This window comes from Juglans microcarpa x Juglans regia, chromosome 4D, assembly GCF_004785595.1.
Source record: "Juglans microcarpa x Juglans regia isolate MS1-56 chromosome 4D, Jm3101_v1.0, whole genome shotgun sequence".
In the NCBI taxonomy this organism is placed as follows: Eukaryota; Viridiplantae; Streptophyta; class Magnoliopsida; order Fagales; family Juglandaceae; genus Juglans; species Juglans microcarpa x Juglans regia.
The window spans coordinates 24,797,304-24,816,488 of record NC_054600.1 but is presented as its reverse complement, the minus strand read 5'-3'; the positions used below and the strand labels follow the sequence as shown (position 1 = coordinate 24,816,488).

Sequence of the window (19,185 nt, the reverse complement as noted above, 5' to 3'; positions counted from 1 at the left end):
CTTTTTCTTCCGAAAATTTGTCCCGAATTTATGTCTTGAATGATTTTTTTTTTTTACTTAATAATTAAGAAAATATTTTTTGATGATATTGTGAATTTTTTATTTTTTTAAAAAATATTTATGATGACAAAAAAATATATGAAAAAAAGAAAAAAAAATAAAATAGCCAGGATGTTTTTTCAAAATATTTTTTTGGTCAACGTGGCAGTTGGTCCTCTAACACGTTATAGAATCCCACGTGGCAACTTTTCCTTGCACGGATAATAACAGATCTATTTAATTTTTAAAAAAAATATAAATATTTATCTCACGTACTAAAATTTATAAATTAACGTATATTAATTAGTGTATTAGGTTATAAATATTTTGTTTTATATCATATCTAACGTATTAAATGTTCTATTAATTTGTAAGTTTAATTTTTACGAGATTTTTTTTATGAACTTAGAATGATTAATTTATAATATCACATGATTACATTTGCAGCCGAGATGGAGTTTTAGGCTTCGTTTGGTAACTAAAATCATCTCAACTAATCTCAACTCATCATTACAACTTTTTCAAATTCTAACACAAAATATAATAAACAATTCAACTTTTTCAAATTTTAAAATAATAATAATATTAAAAAATAATATTTTAACAATATTTTATCATCTAAACTCAACTCAACTCAACTCAGTTCAACATCCAAACACAACCTCAATTGAGTTCGTGCAAACTTTGAGTTGGAGATAAATAATCACATAAAATAAAGTTACATATTATTAATTGAAAATTTATGCGGTCTAAAAACGAAGAATAACGTGGGTTCACTTCATAATTAATTTGTTATATATAAAGGAGATTTTTTTTTTTTCTGTTTTTTGTTTTAATGTACTTACATCTCAAACTAATTGATATTAGGACAATGCTGTATTTTCATGTGTTTTTTTTTTAAATTTTTTTATATACATTTTTTTAACACTTTTAAATATTTTTTAAAAATAAAATAAATTTAGAACATCATTAAAAATACTTCCTTAATTAGTAATTAAAAAAATCATTAAAAAATACCTCCTAAATCACGAAGTAAAATAAAAAATATTTTTTATTTATTTTTTAATAATATTGTGAATTTTTTTATTTTTTCAAAATATTTAAAGTTGTTAAAAAAATTTATATAAAAAAAGAACTAGAAAAAATATAATAAATCACATGTCAGAATCCAGCGGGAGGCCAGCGGGAGCTTTAACATTATTCTTGATATTAATATAACATGAAATGTAAAGTACTATATATAGGTTTCCTAATTGACTTTAAAAATGATGAAAAAATAGGCTTACATGTCATATTAATGATCGTAATAAATAGCTCCTAATTATTAATTTTAAAATCGGTGATAATTTCGGAACACAAAATCATGTAATTATCTGTATTATATACATATATATATATATATATCTATATATATTGGACCAAGTTTCATTGAATTTTTATAATCTTAGGTAAAGGCCTGTCAAAGTTAGCTAGACTGACTCACGAATCACGATGCAGTACTGATCATGCTCTGAAAACCTAGCTAATTCTGTTGGCTTTATTATTTGAGATTTATTTTGTCCATAATTTAATTTGTGGGATTATTTATATTTTTAATGTATTGGATCATGAGATTGGTGCATAGAAGACTTAAAACACAAGTTAATATTTTTAATAATTTGAAATCTAATGTCTACAATTAGTGAAAAAAATGAGCACTTTTATCTAATAAGACTAGTTTAACTTTAATCATCATGTGTTGACCATGATTTGTTTTAATACATTAATTCGGTGGATCGACTTCTTATCAACTATTTTCATTATTCTAAAATATATGACCAACCTGAAAAAAACAAGTAATAGAATCATACCCTCATTGAATATTTTGTCGAATTCACTAATTAGGGTTGATACGTAGCTTGCTTGCTTTGATTACACATTGAATAAAATCAATTTTGATTATTGAACCTGATCAATGAGTCTATACGATAATCATATTGAACCTTTTGGGACCACTTAACAATTTTGATTATTATATCAATAAGATAAGTAAATACAAGATCTCCAATATATTTTGAATTTGGAAACAAGATCACGAAGTCGAATAGGCGGATGAGATTTCGTGAAAATATTAACAAGTTGGCCTTTAGATTAGAAGATGGAGCGAAGAAGTAAGGTACTGCACTTGCTGAAGATGATACCTAATGAAGTGGAAATCAATTTTGATATATTTGCTGCGCTCATGAAAAATATTATTATGAGCAATTTGTATGGCATTTTGACTGTCACAATAAATGAGAGAATAAGTCGTTGGAAAGGCACCCATATGATCTACCAAAATAATTAATATTAAAAATATCATTCAATTATCTACATATATAATATTAAAAACAATTAATTAACTCAATAACTCAAGACTTAAGAAAATATGGAATATTTATAAATTGACAGTAAGTTTATTTATTTTAATTCTCTATTAAATTCTAGTGGACGGACATGATTTTGCAAGATTTGTTGAATATGCAAATGAAGGGATAAAATTATAAAAAGGTAGAAAAAGTAATTTTTTGTTAAGAGTAGGGTGGCTAATTAAAAAGTTATTAATTTTTTCTTATTAACTTTGTAAAAAGTAGTACCAGAGTTTAGAAAGAAAGGAAGATATTCATTTACTTTGCAATTAAGTTACGTTTGGATGTTGAATTGAGATGATAAAATATTGTTAGAATATTATTTTTAATATTATTTTTATTTTAAAATTTTAAAATTTTGAATTATTTATTATATTTTATATTATATATATAAATTTAAAAAAATTATAATAATGAATTGAAATAGGTTAGGAACCAAACGAAGCCTAAACTCTCTTTTCACGTGCGGAAGAGTTTGAAAATGAAAAAGATTTTATAGTCGGTCTGTCGGTCCATAGCTATAAAAGGAAAATAATATTTTTTTTTAATGTCGTTGTTTCATTATTTCCTAAGACATGTTTGATAGAAAAGGTTAAAATAAAAAATAAAAAATAAAAAAACTAATGATCGATTGTGTCTCTCTCCTTTTTTTTTTTTTTTTTTTTCTTTTAATCTTCCTGAGGGAATGTCTTTGTAATAAAAGAGTATTTAATTAGATCTGAGTTTTTCTTAAATTTAGAAGAATGTTCCATTTTCCTATGACCTACACATGGTTGAAACATAAATCTTATTTTTTCTACAGTTACGAAAAATGACAAAATTATTTAATTCACATATTTAGTCGAGTAACTATGAAAAAATAGACAATTTAAAAAAAAAAAACAATGTATTGCTATTTAATTAGGTTAATACTTTGCCATGCGTGCCCACCTCTTTAACAGAAGTTATCTTTTAAAGTTAAAAAAAAAAAAAAAAAAATAGGGCCACTGGGCATCTGCTAACGTGCTTCGGCCCAGTTTTGCTGGGTTTAGCATGTTCGGTCCATGCAACAATGCCACGTGAAAGGGGGCCAGTAAACGACTTAAAACAAAATATTACGAGTGAAGATGAGAACATTGAGAAAATCAAGCTTGTCATTTCCATGAATATTTACATTTTCTAATCTCAAATTAACTTTTAGCACCTTTATTTAAATACATGTTAAAAATATAATATAATTATTTATTTATTTATTTATTTTTTTTATCGTTTAAACTTTTAGAATAAGGGATAACTTCTAATAATATCACATCGTCAAATTGAAACTCATTTTTCAGATGCAAATTTTTGCGAACTTGCTAGGTAATTAAGTCCAAACCGACAGCAGTACTATATATATACATGCATGCATGGTTGTTGAAAGGTTGTTCTGGTCAGAGCATAGAATCATATTTATTAATGTTTTATTCTTAATTATTATTGCCTCCTGCGTGATTATTCGGTTCAGTTGTTTGTTGTCAACTCAGGTCTTGGTATTATTGCGGGAAGCAATATTATTAATATTGTACTTGGAATAATTAAGATGCTGATGAGAGAGAGAGAGAGAGAGAGAGAGAGAGAGAGAGAGAGAGAGAGAGAGAGAGAGAGAGAGAGAGAGGCCGCCATTAATGAAGAAGAAGATCAAGAGGAGATAAATACCATTAATGCGCCAAGAAAACGAAAGAGATCATATTAATATCATCTTGGACCCCATGCCGTGCATGCATCATTCATGCGGGGAGACTTCGTGGCCTGCGTGGGGAAGTGCAATTGAGCAACAAATATTCTTTAATGCATCCAGCTTGTCTTTTTCCAAGAATTAAGACCACACTGCTAAACTGATCATCACGAACAAGATCAAGAGAATTAGATCCCTGTCTTCCCCTGCCTTTGATGCCGAGTTATATCTTATATACATAGCAGTACTACTGCTGTACTACTGGGGTTTGAAGTTATTCAATAGAAGATAATTTTACATGGTTTTGTCGCGCATCATTAACATGTTAATACAGATGCAGTGCATGCCTTTTAGATCATACGGGAGTTTAGGCACGTAGCTTCATTTTTTTATACTATAATGCTTCATTAAATAAGGAAAATACATCTTTTAAACTTCCATCCATAGGCCATCTTTTCATCTTTCTGCATTAACCATATACACACACGAGACTATGATGTAGCTTTAGGATCGGACAACCTTTTTAATAAGAGAGGCAAATATAGATTGTGCAGTTGTCAGCATCATCCATGCAAATCAGTTTTAATAAAGCTTGGATCTTTATGTCAACGTCCATAGCATGGGAATGCACTACCAGCAGTTGATGCAACTCTTGGTACTTTCTGTGATATCAGATTGAAGGTTCAGTTGCAAGTAGAACTGATCACGCACAGATCACAGCTGGTTATGGTCAACTAAGATGTCCCATCTCAGCAAAAATCATGAAAGTCTGGTTTCTTCTCATGGATGATGTCAAGCTACTTTCTTTTGGACACAAACAAAACGTTATTGAGCTTTGTTTTTGCCATTCTCCAACCTTTGAATCGGACATAAAGACAGACATCAGGAAATCATTCGAAAGGGACCTGACTTCATTAATGGAGAGGCATGAATACCGCCTAGTCAATGCCATGAAAACAACACTGCAATTAAGGATGTAGGACCCCTCGTCTCCAGTTCAATTCACTTGAAGTGCTTGCTGGGAAAACTCGTGTCCGTTGCTTTTGTTTCCCAACTGTTCCGGAGGCACCTTTTTTCATTTTCTCAATAGTATGCGCACAGTGCAGTTTCTCATTGATTCTGCTGTTGGACTCTTGTGGATGTCACATAAAGAGGGCGAATCTCAGCCAGAAAAGTATTTCCTTAAACAAGTTGCATAGCCAAGATCTATACTGTATTTGCAATTTTATCTATTAGTGTTGAGGAAATCCTTCATTGGTTGTATTTGAGACTCATATCGGTTATGTAACAGACAACTGAAAAAATACACTCATCTGGCACAACTACACCGTTAAATATGTGTGTGTGTGTCTATATATATATATATATATCTTGTTGAAGCAGGGGAGTACAAAGAAGGCAGCTTTACAATGCCCCAGCCAAAAAAAGCAAAGCAGACGGCAATATGGAAATGAACAAGCAATTGAAAACTTCTTACAAAGGTTAAAGATAACACTAGTCTTAAAGTCTATTTCTCCCCCCTATTTTGATGAGGTGTTAGGACTCTTTCCAAGATTAGATAATCTCACTTCTCCAGTCCCTGGACTATGTCCTCTACCACTAGAACGGGGACTTTGCTCCCCTCTAAGCTCACCGACACGAGGACTGTATGTAGAGTTCGAGCTCTGAAGGCTTTTAGGGCCATTTTCTGGCGTTGGGGTGGAGCTTGTGACCTTAGGACTACTAACATGCCTGAACTCACCCCGGCTTCTTGTGATAACTTCATCTAAAATCTCTCCTTCATCTATATGGGATGCTCCAGCACCCAGCTCTCCCTCCTGTTTGGGGACACCAAATGTGCAAGGAATATTAGAAGCAGTTTAAAAATGGGGATCACAAGAACTTATGAAAGTATAAAATTATAAATGAACACGCAAAGGGGTGGGAAGAACTCGTACTGTTGCAAGGTTAAATGGTAAAGCTGGTGCCTCTTCATACTCTGCCGCATCCAAGTCGTGAAGGTGGGCTCCTTTGAAAAATTTGGGCAGAAAGTACTGCCTTACAGGAACTAAAAGCATGATCATTAGAGGAAACATAAGTCCAGCAATTGGAACCCATGTTAGTCCAAAACATATGAGAAGATAAGTTGTTTGGAAAATGGTGAACGTTGCTATGGACTTGAAAGGCACTGTTTCCACAAACGTAGCATGGTACTCCTCAAGAACTCTGCAAGAAAGAGAGCCATTTCTCTTAGACATAATAAGAAAAGGAAACATTATTAGAATAAAGAAATAGAATTGAAGCTGTTACTTGTATCTTCGGCTAGGTGCCGTGAAGAGCAATAAGATTCTTTCCCAGAATTGGTTCCCTGGTAAACTTTCAATTGCCATGAATGCAAAGTAGCCCCATAGAACTGAGGTTGGGATCATTTTGAGGAAAGGCATGGCTGCAACGCATCCTCCCACCATTATAGCTTGAAGCAAGTTACTGACGCGCTGCTCCTTGACCTCAACAGGTAGCAGATCATCAATTTCCTTTTCGATATCAAAGACTGTCTCATCAACTGGGGCATCCATGTGTCCCATACTAGTCGCAGCTTGAATGGTCGATTCTTTTAATTCCTTTAGTTCCTGCTAAAATAAATTCCTTAGTTCCATTTTACAAATATCAGTGCACGCTTGATTGTAACATGAAAACAATCATGTAGTCAGGACTCTTTGGGCCAATAAGTCTCTTTGCTTTCAAGTCATTCTTTCGTTATCTGAGAATGCCTGTCACAGAGACGGAACCAGGGGCACCCTGGTTGTCTGAACTAGGGGGTTGCCCCATAGTTTCGGTCCCAGGAGCCCATAGTTAGGGGAGGGCATGGTCTTGTTTCCGTCCATGCTTGGTCAGAAGGATGTTCACATACTGTGAAGCCTAGCGTGCTTAAAAGTTCTCGGCAAGCCCATGCATGATAGCACTAGGTAACACAACACCATCAGTCGTGTACATATATATTGCTAAGAAAGCCACTGAGAACGTTGGGATTGCCCCTCACAAAGTTGAGCCCCTGATAATTAATTGTAGGGACAGGCGGTGGCCACTAGCCACCATTGCCACAACCACCACAGGGGCGGTGAAGGTATAACCCCTGCCATGGGCATGGGAGCATGGCACGTGTGCATCCCTAGGCATGCCCGTGTGAGTGGGGGACATGGGCAGCGTGCTGGCTGCCCAGGCCAAGGGATGGCTGCAAAAGTTCTTGTCAAAACTCAAAATACTTCTCAAAAAGAAAGTCTTCTATGTGCGCTCCTGATGGTCCTTCTACCAGTTGAAATTTGACTGGAAACACTTTGTGGGAGAGCAAATCCCTAGCTTGGAGGCCCATGCCACCACCTTCACATGGGTATGCTGATGCAAAGGGCGTGCTCAGATGTTAGTGGCCTATGAGCCATGAGGCTGGTAACCATTTCCCTGGATTTTGTCCTCAGAATATCTAAAATATGATTTTGTAGCCTTTAAAAGAAATCAGGGGAGCAATTTATCCTAAAACATAGAACCAACATGTGTAGAAACTAGAAAATAGAAACCCTACCCGAGTTGAGTGCTCCTGGTAGATCAAAGGGGTCTGCATTTGTCGATAGGCTTCTTGCATATTCCCGTACAGCTGTCCCAAGCTAGCATTTTTTCTCATACTTTTGCGGGCTGTTGCAACCAGTCTATTGCGAAGCAACTGCATAGCAAGCAAATATTTTCGAATAAAAAGCATAAAAAAGAAAAAAAAGGGGCAAGATCTACTGCTAAATACACTAAACACCCTGCACTTAATGAGTAGACTACCTGGTGTTTGAGAGTAGCCAAACTCTTTGTATGCATTGGAGATTGTGGGATAACTCCATTTGCTGGAGGGATTCCAATCAGACCACATAACAAGGTCTGCCATAAAGAATATTAAATATGTAAGAATGGGGATGACGTAGAAGGGAGAAAGGGAGCAAGAGGACATTGCATACCAGAAATCCCAACAGAAGCAAGTCATAATGGTAAGAAGACGGCTTTCTCAGGTTGAACTCCTTCTGCTGAGCAAGTTGAGATGCTACACTATGGTCAAAATAGTAAAGCACAGCAATCATTGTTGCAGGAATGAAAGCTCCAATTATGTAGAGAACAGGAACATCCAGCATATCCTATCAGTTTCAAGTGTAAACTGTCAATTCAATGTTCGACACCAAGACAGGATACAAGAAACTATGTTTTAATCTCAAAAATTGGGAAACATGCCTTAATGACGGTCCAATTATCATATGCACCAGGTGACCATGGATTTGGGCTGAAGAGGCGCCGTGGGATCCCTTTTGGAACACTGCTGGTTGGTATGTAAGAAACAGCTGTCCAAACTAACACCATAAGCGGTACACCATAATCTGCTATTAGGCTTCGAAGCCAACCTGTTAAATCAAGTCATAAATCTTTTAGGTGGAAGAATACACTGTATTTTGGAGAAGTTATCGAGTCTAATGTTCAAGAAATGCGCGCAGAGAAGCCTTTATTTAGTTTCAGTTCAAAGGCTCATGCTTACCAGAACCATATCGCCATGACCTTGCCTTCCGGCTTCTTAATGCAGTTATAAGAAGGCCAAATGACAGAACCAAAGCAAACATGCCATTTGCAAATCTCCATGAAGGTATGAACTCAGTTAAATTTGTATTTTCTCTCTTCGGGATTCGAAACTCTTCTACAAGTCCCTAAAAAAATCAAATCAACAAAAAAAAAATGAGTTCACAAAATAAATAAATCCATTCTTTTCAAGTCAAGAGTATGGATCTTAATGCAAACAAATTAAAATAGTTTATTACACTGCAGAGAAACGATTTATAACACTTAACATTTTGTAAATTCCGTAAAGCATTGAACAAAGTGTGGAAAAACAAAACTCAAGGTACAGAATTCTTACTTTTATAGCTTGCTGCATGAAGAGCATTGCTATTAGCAGACCAAATAATTCTCCTGCCACACGGGTAAACCTATTGATAATGGAGCAAGCTCCTAAGATGGCCAGTAAGAACAGCAATAATGCTGTCCAGACACATATCCTACAATATCAAAAGACCAGGCAAGTTCTGTCAACTAGAGGAAGACAATTTAAAACAGATAATTCATAGCAATATATCGGAATCCATGTCAAAGACATGAACGGTATTATAATTACTTCCAAAACATATAGTGGAAATTTCTCACCATCCAGACCATGCTAGAAACAGATTCCGGCCCAAGTCTGGTCTCTCTTTAGCAAAATTAAACAAGAATGTGTACATAATCACAGTGGGTTCCGCAACACCTAAAATCAACAAAGGTTGACCTCCAATGATCGAGTGTATAATCCCGCAAAGGGCAGTGGATGCTAAGGTTTGAACGGCTGTCAGAACTCCCTCTGCAAGAAGGGAGTGGAGAGCATCATGAATATAACTTCAAACAGATTTTTGTTTGGCCTTAATACTTTCATATAATGTCCTATTTTATTCAACCCTTCTTTTTTTTTTTTTCTTCCAATTATTTCGTATAAATTTATAATCGAGATCAAAGTGCTAAGCTTGAATGGGTAGAAGTTCAAAAGAGAAGCGTGACTTTGGAGAATTGTTCTGTATCTATGAAGTTTAAAGAATATTCTTCTGTCGATCTAAAGTGCATGGCTTTTCTTGAAGTTTATGTCCAGTACCAGTATTTCGCTCCAATTGTTCTCCAAATGAAATGACCGGTATTGCAGAAGCAAAAAATATATATGTGGTGGGAGCCAGAATCCTGAAAGCCATAAAATTTCGTCAACAAGACGGACGAGTTAGAGTTTTCCAACAAAAGAAGACTACAACACAAATATATTAGCATTGCAATTGAACAACATACACAAGGAAGTTTATAATATGAATACCCGATTGAGAGAGTATGTGAGTTTTACCTGAAGCCTGCTCTAAAGCCACCGGTCCAATCTTGTTTGTAACACATTAGTCTTCCTTTAAGGTCATTCTTGATTCCTCGAAATGGTACAAATGTCTCTTCCATGGTCCTGTCTCTGTAGGTTTCAGTCAATCAAAGTGTGTTCTTCCTTCTTCAATGGCTTCTAAGAGAAAGAATAGCCCCAACGACTAATATCACCCTGCTAAAGAGGGTCAACAATAGCCAGTTTTGCTGCAAGTAATGAGGGTGGTTTTTGATTCAGGACGAAAAGTAAAAAAAAAAAAAAAGTCAAATCACCCAGATGGACAAAACCGCATGCGAGCTTAGGAAAACTGCACGTTCAAGAAAATTTAAAAGACAAGCCAAGGTGCATGACTCAACGCACTTGAGAGGTTGATCACCAACTAGAGCAACACCAGTCTTCTGAGGTGCTTCCTGGTATCAATGTTTAAAGCACAGAGAAGACTAGAGGGAAGGTCCAAATATATAAGCTTCAAAAGGTGTTGAATGAAAGGAGATGCAATTTTTTTAGTGCAGACAGCAATGCGGGTCACAAGGGAATTTAGTGAATCTCACTGTCATCGCCAGGAAATACAGATCAAAATCGTAAATCTTTCCCACATCTGCATCACGTAATGAGCTGGACCCACTTGATACTGTGACTTCCTGTTAGAATGTTTACTCGTAGTGTTTTTTTTCTAAAAACTTTTTGGATAAGTACTCTGCTGAAATCGGTGTCTTCCTCTACTTGCATAATTACCATTGAATATTGATGCACCTTCAATAAGTGAACCTAAAAGGAAGATGAATTCAAAGCATCCTTTGCACACCTTCTTTTGGGATCTTGTTTTCCTCTCTCTGTTTAGATCGAAAACCAGCTTCGGTAAATGACAACAAAACAAGTTGACCAAATAGTTCCATCCATCCAAATGGTTCAGTTTTCAATTGATTTGCAGCTGCATGTCAACTTTCGTGCAATAAAAAATACCTAAAGCATTTCATCATCCAACCAATTGGGCTACAAGCTACTCCTTTGGGGCCTAGTCTCGCTCAATTGTTGGCGGAGACTAGCGAGTTATGTGAATTTTTTTAGTGATATTGAATTGCTGTCCATGTGCTTTGAACAACTCATTTTAGCTGCTGCCTTCCAAACTCCAATATCACCCCAAAACATCCAACTGCTGTTTGGACTATCTATCCTCTTTTAAGTTCATAATTTAACAATTCTTGAACCCCATAAGGGTGTGTTATCTGCTTGATTTAGAAGCCTCTTCGGTGGAAGCTTCGCAAACATAAAAAAATTATATAAAAATAAATTCATAAAATGACATACTTTCATATAATTTATTAAATTTATTTTACAATAAAAATAACTTATAATATAGTATATTATATCAAATTACGTTATTTATAAAACTATTTTTGTAACTTTGTGATTAAAATATTTCTTTTCGATATCTGTATAATTAAATCATTCAATTCAGTCATAGAATCGAAAATAAACTCTATTCATGTGGGGCCAACCGACTTTTACCATGTAATGCCTTTATTCTTTTATAATTCCCTTATGTGACATGATTGTAATTATCAAATTGAGAATTGAAGCTTAAATGACTGAGAAATGCTATTCATTATCTCTTTTTTTATCGTCTTATTAAATAATTAAAAATTATATATTATATTTTATTTATAAATTTATTACCTAATAAGATGATGAAAACACAAATGTTTAAAAGATATTTTCTAAATCACTTCACCAACTACCCTCGATCTGTTAAACATTAAAGACGGTGGATGATAACTTATAATTTTAACTTTTCTTCGATGTGACACAACGTTGAGTAGGTTGTTGATTTTTTTTTGTCCTATTAAAGTACCTATGTTGAATCCTTATATATACTCTCTCATTTTATCCCTTATTGATATATTTAATTTATTTAATTTATTAATTAAAAAAATTATTATTAATATATTGATATGTTTTTTTAAAATGTTTAAAAATATTAAAAAAATATAAATAATAAATTTTATCTAGACAGCAGCACACCCAATAGTAACTGCAGACGGCAGCTTAACCTCACTCATTATATATATTTGGTTGCTTTATATTAAAGATAAAAATATTATCTTTTTGTTTTTTAATGGAATACAATATTGGGGGATATTACTTCTCAAACAAATATAAATATTAAATATATATTAAGGGTGTTATCATGTTAATGCATGGAAGCCATTATTGCACAATGCACAATAAAAATGCCATTATTATACTGTATCTAATACAAGTCTCATCTGTTTAGCTGACTCATACGAACTACCTTTGCGGCTACCGATCACTCGTACATCGTCTGTGGACCAAATTATTAATACCCTATTTTAATTCGTAAGGAAATCTATTTAATTTTGGGTATTTCTTTAGTACTTGTTTTCAAATGTGAGACTTTTTAAGCAATTCCTCTTCAAGCTTTGTTTCTCCTACTCTTGATATCACCATAATTTCCAGCAACCAATATGGTTAAGAATATCGAAGACGACAAAGAAAATAAATTATATGAAGAAAATTATAAAGAAAACAATCTCCATTAAGTTTTAAGAAGTAAATTATAAAGAAAATAATCTCCATTAAGTTTTAAGAAGTGCTACAGCAATAATAGGATTTCATAAAAATAAATTAATAAATTATCATGATTTGATGTAATACATCAGATTATAAAATTATTTTTATTATAAAATAAATATAACGTATCATATGAAATTATAATAATTTATAAATTTATTTATTTGTGACTAAAATATTTCTCTTAAATTTTTATATCATAAACTTGAATAAAGCCTTTCACCATAAATGTTTGAAGGTATCTACCAACAACTCTTTGATTTAGAAGGCATATTCGTTAAACACTTCTACATAAAATCAACATATTGGTCATCTTTCTTTCAATTGATTTCTAGTTTTTGTTTTTATTTTAATTTGCTAAATTGCTGGCCGTTCAGTTTTATTTCCTATCATCCTATGGCTCATAGAATGTCACTTTTTTTTTTTTTTTTTGGGGGGGGGGGGGGGGGGGGGGGGGGGGGGGTCCCACATAGTTTTAGAAAGAGAATTCAATTCTATTACACTACAATGATTAAACTAGGGGTGGGCAAAAACTCCACCGGCTCCACTTCAGCCGATGTCCACCTTGATTCCAACTCTGTTGGAGTCAGAAAAACGGAGTTCGAAGTTATTGTGAAAAAAAAGTCAGAATCGAAGTCAGAGTTGAAGGAAAAATTCATTCCGACTTCCGAACTCTAACTAAACAAAAAAAATATATATCTGCAATTTCCTTTTGTATCTGTCTAAGTCTTCAAAGTCTTCATTTTCTGTCTGACTTAGTTGTGTGTCTATCTAAGTCTCTGTCTGTCTATCTCATCAGTTTGTCAGTCTGAGTCTATCGCAATCAATTTGTCACATTTGCTTTCTTTGCTTTGGGTTCAAAACTCACAGTCGTTTTGGGTTTTTTTTTTTTTTTAATATACTCATAAATAAATCTCATTTACCTCATGTTTCAAAGTATTCCTAGGGTTTGCTGCAGCTCATCTAAGCAGAGGAATGAAAGCAACGACACCTCCACTTCTTTGTTGCCACCATGGGTCATATGCACAGTCATTGCAGCTCATCTAAGCAGAGGAATGAAAGCAACGACACCTCCACTTCTTCGTTGCCACCATGGGTCGTATGCACAGTCGTGGGTCTCTCTCTCTCTCTCTCTCTCTCTATATATATATATATATATATGTGTGTGTGTGTGTGTGTGTGTGTGTGTGTGTGTGTGTGTGTGTGTGTGCGCGTGCGAGCGATATTGCCTCTCTTTCTAGCCGTGGCAAAATCTAATTGATTTTTGTGATATGATTCCAATAAGGGTATCTTGGCCTCGACTCTGCCTTACAAGAGAACTCCGCCGAGTTGGCTTAAGATCTCTTTTCAAGATGTACCCATAAAAAAACCTAAACTCTCTTATTCGATTCATGTAAGATGTGCGTATATGTATGTAATTTTTTTTTTTTCAGTTCTGAGGAATCAGTGGGCTGTGGTTTTTGTGTGGGTTTTAGGATAAGGAGAACATTTGCAAGTTTGCAAAGAAGAGTCTGACGCCATCCCAGATTGGTGTGATTCTTCATGACTCTCATGGTATCGCTCAGGTCAAGAGCGTTACTGGAAGCAAGATCTTGGATATTCTCAAGGCTCATGGTGTACAAATCCCCACCGCTCGCTCATTTTCATAAACGGCTTTATTTATTTATTTATTTTTGGTTACAATGCACATGTATAAGTATTCAATCTCTGATTCTCCTCTCTTCTCTCCTATATTTTCAATTTTCAATTTTTGTTTTTGTCAAAGCATCTTTACAAATGCACGGTGGCTTTGGGCATTTGGCAGCATTGAGGATGCACGACGTCACAAATGTGCCAACTAAGCTCTCTCTCTCTCTCTCTCTCTCTCTCTGTGGCTCTGACCCTCGGAGTCTAAAATTACCTCCGACTCCAGTCAGAGTCGGAGATCAGAGGTGGACTTTCTGACTCCATCGAAGTTGGAGCCCATCCCTAGATTAAACACTGAAATAAAGTTTAAAACATCCTAATGTATTGCATATATAGTGTAATAATATTCACATTTGTTATCATTAGCTTCAAAAAAGTGTTTGACACTGAACTTAGAATAAGCTTTGGCAAAAGTGCATCTCTTTATATTTTTAAAACTATTGGCCAACAACTATTCCTTTGGATCAATTGGCAAAACCTAGATTCCCACTAAGAAAACTAATGATCGAATTCCTCCTCCCCATATATCAATACCTTAGTGAGATGAAAGTGAAATATGATCAGTGTTTTTTTTTTTTTTTTTTTTTGTCTTGGTGCTCTTAAAAATAAAAAGTTGGCAAGTGAAATGATCATAACATCTAAATTATGGAGTGCATTTATTGATGATGACCAGTGACCACCCTATAAATCTAAGGAAACGGGCAAGGTCTCTAATTACTATATTGTTTAATAAAATGTGCACTTTCTATTTAATATTAGTATGTCTATTTAGTGTTCCTATTATTGCTATAATGGTTGTACTAGGATGGCTTTGTCACTTCAAATGCATGTCTTTTGAGTTTGAATAGAGTTTACTTACGCTAACGCGAGTGGGGAGAGATGCTGATCAGCCTAACAGTACTGTAGACGCAATCATACAAATTTGGAGGATTTCAATGAAAACAAAACAAAAGTAAACTCTTTTAGTTTATAAATGTAGACATGCACACCAATTACTTGATATTCAATCAGATGCCTCTCTTTCCTTGTTGAATTATTGGCTTGGGAATTTGATATTCGTGACAACGGACCTCCACAACCAAAAGAATGGATATATGCTATTTTGCTTTAGTTCTTAACTTCTTTCCAACCATTCGAAGCTTTGATCATGGAGGGCTTATAACATTGTCAAGCTCATTATTATGATTACAGAAAACTATTAAAATTGGCCAGCAATGCCCCCGTCTCATAAGAAATTATTAGGAGAATGGGGGAAGCTTGATCACATGCTACCAGAAGCTCAACCCTTGTAGCAAAGTTTTTTCCTTTTTCTTTTTTTCTTTGCGCTTATTGGGGTTGCATTCAAATGATTTTGTCTGGCACAAAACTTTATTCTTACTTATTCTTCAGGAATTGTGAGGCAAAGACTAAACTATCTGTCAAGAAAAGTAGATTGTTACATATTTAATCTCAGCCATTGACCAAGTGGTAGGTCCATTGATTATGGGTTTAGTCTTTTTCTTTTTCTATTGGAAGATCCAACCAATCCTCAATAAATGTAGTTTTTCTTTTCGAGTAATTATTGAAGAAATATCAGAGATTGATGGTGGATTTGGCCTTATATATGATCCTGAAGCAATTCAGACACCATTTTCCCTTTTTTTTTCCCTTTATGTTCCACCAATGTCTATATATCTAGTAAGAGGGCAAATTAAGAAGCGTTTTCACACAAAAACAAAAAACCCCAAGTATTTCTGATCTGATCATGGGTTTAGACAAGCATTTGGATCTATTTATGGAGGCAGCATTTAGAAATGTATCCACATCAAAAAGAACTCGTGGAGGCAGCAGCAGCTAGGCCACTTAGTTGTCTGGCCAAAATTGGTCAAGCTTTACTCGAGGTGTAGTATAACGCGTAGATAAAATACTTGTTGCAATCACACGATTGGCAGCTTCAGTATAATGAACTCCATCCCAGACTATGGATCTTGATACATTTCTGCAGATGCTGTAACCAGGCTGGCCGCATGTTGCTTTTACATTGTAATTGTTTGGAGGCCCCCCATAACCACAACAAGCCATGAATGGATCTTCAAAACCTACATGAATAAACATATGCACCAACGAAGGTCATTATAAAGATAGAATATCCTAAAGAATAACTTTTCTATTCCACTTAACATCACAAAAAACTATTATGCTTACCATATTTTTTGTACTTGGCAAAGAGTTTGTACTTGATTGTGTATATGTCCACGTAAACAATAGTTGCATCCTTGAATACTGATCTCAGTTCTTTGCAGACACTGTTAACTCCTTCATTAAAAACCTTTGCAACATCATTATGGATGCGAAGGCATCCAATTTGATCAAGATCTGTGTTGTTATGTGGATGTAATGCAAGTTCTTTAGGGGCACAGCCTAATGGCCCAGTGTTGTGTATCCAAAATTTTCTGCCACCATATTGATATATATTCTACAGTTGCAGAATATAAGACTGTGTTACTGAAAATTAAATTTAATGATGTCCCACTTGAATAGTACTATCAAAATATCAATTCAAATTAATGAAACGCATGGAAATATAGACTCACTTGAATAGCTAGTTTGATTTCTGCAAGAAATGAAGGGACTTTTTCAATAACTGGTGCATATGTTAAGTTTGATGCGTACAGGGCTAGCAAGAGATCATTCTCTCCAATATCGATCATATAAAGTGCATTACGGATTCCATCTTCATCGATTAAGTTTCTGGAACCTGCACAACAGTTTTTGCACTAATAAAGAGCTAGAAATTTGGGTACATACTTCTCGAGCCTCTTTGATGGTAGGAAATGCCAATACAACAGTAGGTAAGCATAAAACTGGAAAGAAATGAGCGTACCCAGTGATAGGAGTTCAAGAGAACGTTTTCTAAAGCGATTGAATTGGCGAACTTGAACATCTAGTGCAAAAGGCACAAACTGTGGCAGCAAGGTTGCTCCACTTACTGCGAAGTTCACTCCACTTGTGAAATTTGGTGCCAATGAGTCCAAATATGGGCTCAAATAACTCAGGTTCAAGTGTTCACCTATGGAATTCAGTGTAATAGGTGAGATATGTATTATCTTTTGATGTTAAGTTGAGATAGATTGTATAGAAGATTTATAATAGCATGGAACTTGAACTTAGTTTGTTGGCTTTCCATCCTTCTCTGTTCTTTATGTTTGACATTACTGCTGTGAAAGTTTAAGTAAACTGATCATACCTATGAACCAAATGCTGGCCCTCCCCATAATACAGATATAAATATTGACACTTGACACGAAAAGACTTTTAATAATAAGCACAAATGTATTACGAGTTACTGGTCAAATCTTGTAAGGAGACTTTCAGGATGTGATGGCAGTATACAATACTCCAGCCAAAAACATAGAAGAGGAGGGAAGTGATAAGATAAGTTTCACATCCTTTGCAACAATGATGTGACAAGAACATATGTTTATACCCACTGAAGTTGAAATTACAGGAGATAAGACTTTCTAGTTTGTGTAGGACTTCTTCGACAGAAAGGGTAACAAATTGGAACTGTTAAAAGATTTGAACACAGAATTACTTCACCTAACTTGAGAGGTTTGGGCTCATGGTGTTAATATGCTCTGCTGTAGTACACATAGAAATTAAGGTGAACAGAAAAGTTGGACTCACAGACGAAATCAATCACAAGCCGTCCATTGCCTAGCCGGCCGGTGCCTCTGTGGAAAAATGTAATGCCATGGGGAAGGCCAATTGGGAGTCCAGTGCCTGCCAGGACACCTCCAGTATCCGAATTGGAATCACCCAAGTTGATTAGAATAGGCCTGATGTTGCTGCTGCACTTGGAGTTAGCAAACATACCAAGGAAGACGCACACCCAAACCAGCAAAATAGGATGTTTAGAAAATCCCACATAGCCCATCTCTTCCCCCGTCTTTGAACTCACTGAATTAGCAAGATTAATCATCGACTTAGCCAACTTGGAGTTCAAACCCTTTACTACTATCCGTATTTTAAGAATCTGAGATTCACATGGTCCAGCCTCCAGGATACACGCTGCTGTGCAAAGACTTTGACCCAACTGATTTGCTGGCGTTGACTTTCTGTCTAGTTATAATAGTAGGAGTCGAACGTGTAAATTGCAGATCTTGGAAGCAACCTTTCCAGGCAATGGATAAATGCAACTTAATTTGCATGTGCCCGAGACTCTTGCATTGGATCTTTAACATAACACTCACATGGTAACGCTTATGATGGTAACGCTTATTTTAATTCTTCAATGCAGAGATTGAAACCAGTTGGACACAACATGCCATTTACGGATGTCAAAAGCTTTTGCAGCGTTGTAAAGAGACTGAGGCAGTAGGCACCCATCCCGATCAAAGTTCTAGCATTTGTGCACCCGGAAAGATTTTCCCATCATGTTGGTTTAATACTCGACGAACTACAGGACAATATTTGCAGTTTGAGAATTTCAGACAATGTGACAAATCATTGGAATAGGAAGATTGGATCTTTTAATGAAATATGAAAATTCATACAAACATGGCATTTTTTACTTGTGTGATGAAGGATGGAAAATAAAAGAAGCGAAGGAACCGGCCATATCATCCTGTCCGATGTAAAGTGTATTATGAATTCCTCGTCATCAAATTATAAATTTTTTTTACTAAAAAATAGATCTGGCATACCACTTTGAGCCACGTAAGTTTTTGAATTTATTTTTATAAAATTAAATGTTATTTATCCCGTTTGATGACAGTATAATAAATGGATACTTTTTGGGGTATATGCCACACAGAGAAAGTAAATATATAAACATATATATATATATATATATGCGAATACAGAAC

At 34.9% G+C, this 19,185-nt stretch overlaps 2 protein-coding genes across 2 annotated transcripts; both read right to left on the bottom strand.

The window, feature by feature from the left end:
* Nucleotides 1-4,488: 4,488 nt before the first annotated feature.
* Nucleotides 4,489-10,504, bottom strand: LOC121260527 (boron transporter 1). Its single transcript, XM_041162440.1, has 12 exons — nucleotides 10,037-10,504; nucleotides 9,800-9,882; nucleotides 9,322-9,514; nucleotides 9,038-9,176; nucleotides 8,663-8,828; nucleotides 8,365-8,531; nucleotides 8,097-8,270; nucleotides 7,924-8,019; nucleotides 7,679-7,816; nucleotides 6,412-6,731; nucleotides 6,060-6,327; nucleotides 4,489-5,939 (listed from the first exon to the last, which is right to left on the bottom strand). The coding sequence occupies exons 1-12, from the start codon at nucleotides 10,138-10,140 to the stop codon at nucleotides 5,643-5,645; spliced, it is 2,145 nt and encodes a 714-aa protein (XP_041018374.1). The 5' UTR covers nucleotides 10,141-10,504; the 3' UTR covers nucleotides 4,489-5,642.
* Nucleotides 10,505-15,876: 5,372 nt separating this feature from the next.
* On the bottom strand, nucleotides 15,877-18,687 carry LOC121260525 (GDSL esterase/lipase At3g62280). The gene is made up of 5 exons (XM_041162436.1): nucleotides 18,005-18,687; nucleotides 17,202-17,387; nucleotides 16,912-17,075; nucleotides 16,523-16,793; nucleotides 15,877-16,416 (listed from the first exon to the last, which is right to left on the bottom strand). Exons 1-5 carry the CDS (start codon nucleotides 18,297-18,299, stop codon nucleotides 16,181-16,183), a joined length of 1,152 nt encoding a protein of 383 aa, XP_041018370.1. The 5' UTR covers nucleotides 18,300-18,687; the 3' UTR covers nucleotides 15,877-16,180.
* Between the last annotated feature and the right edge of the window lie 498 nt (nucleotides 18,688-19,185).

Excerpts from the sequence above, each read along its gene's own strand:
- LOC121260527 (XM_041162440.1), bottom strand. The coding sequence starts at position 10,140 with ATGGAAGAGACATTTGTACCATTTCGAGGAATCAAGAATGACCTTAAA. Across the intron at positions 6,328-6,411 it reads GCACCTAGCCGAAGATACAA|AGTTCTTGAGGAGTACCATG; the intron begins GTAACAGCTTCA and ends TCTTTCTTGCAG. Across the intron at positions 5,940-6,059 it reads TACCATTTAACCTTGCAACA|GAGGGAGAGCTGGGTGCTGG; the intron begins GTACGAGTTCTT and ends GTCCCCAAACAG.
- LOC121260525 (XM_041162436.1), bottom strand. The coding sequence starts at position 18,299 with ATGATTAATCTTGCTAATTCAGTGAGTTCAAAGACGGGGGAAGAGATG. Across the intron at positions 16,794-16,911 it reads AAATCAAACTAGCTATTCAA|AATATATATCAATATGGTGG; the intron begins GTGAGTCTATAT and ends CTGCAACTGTAG. Across the intron at positions 16,417-16,522 it reads TGCCAAGTACAAAAAATATG|GTTTTGAAGATCCATTCATG; the intron begins GTAAGCATAATA and ends TTATTCATGTAG.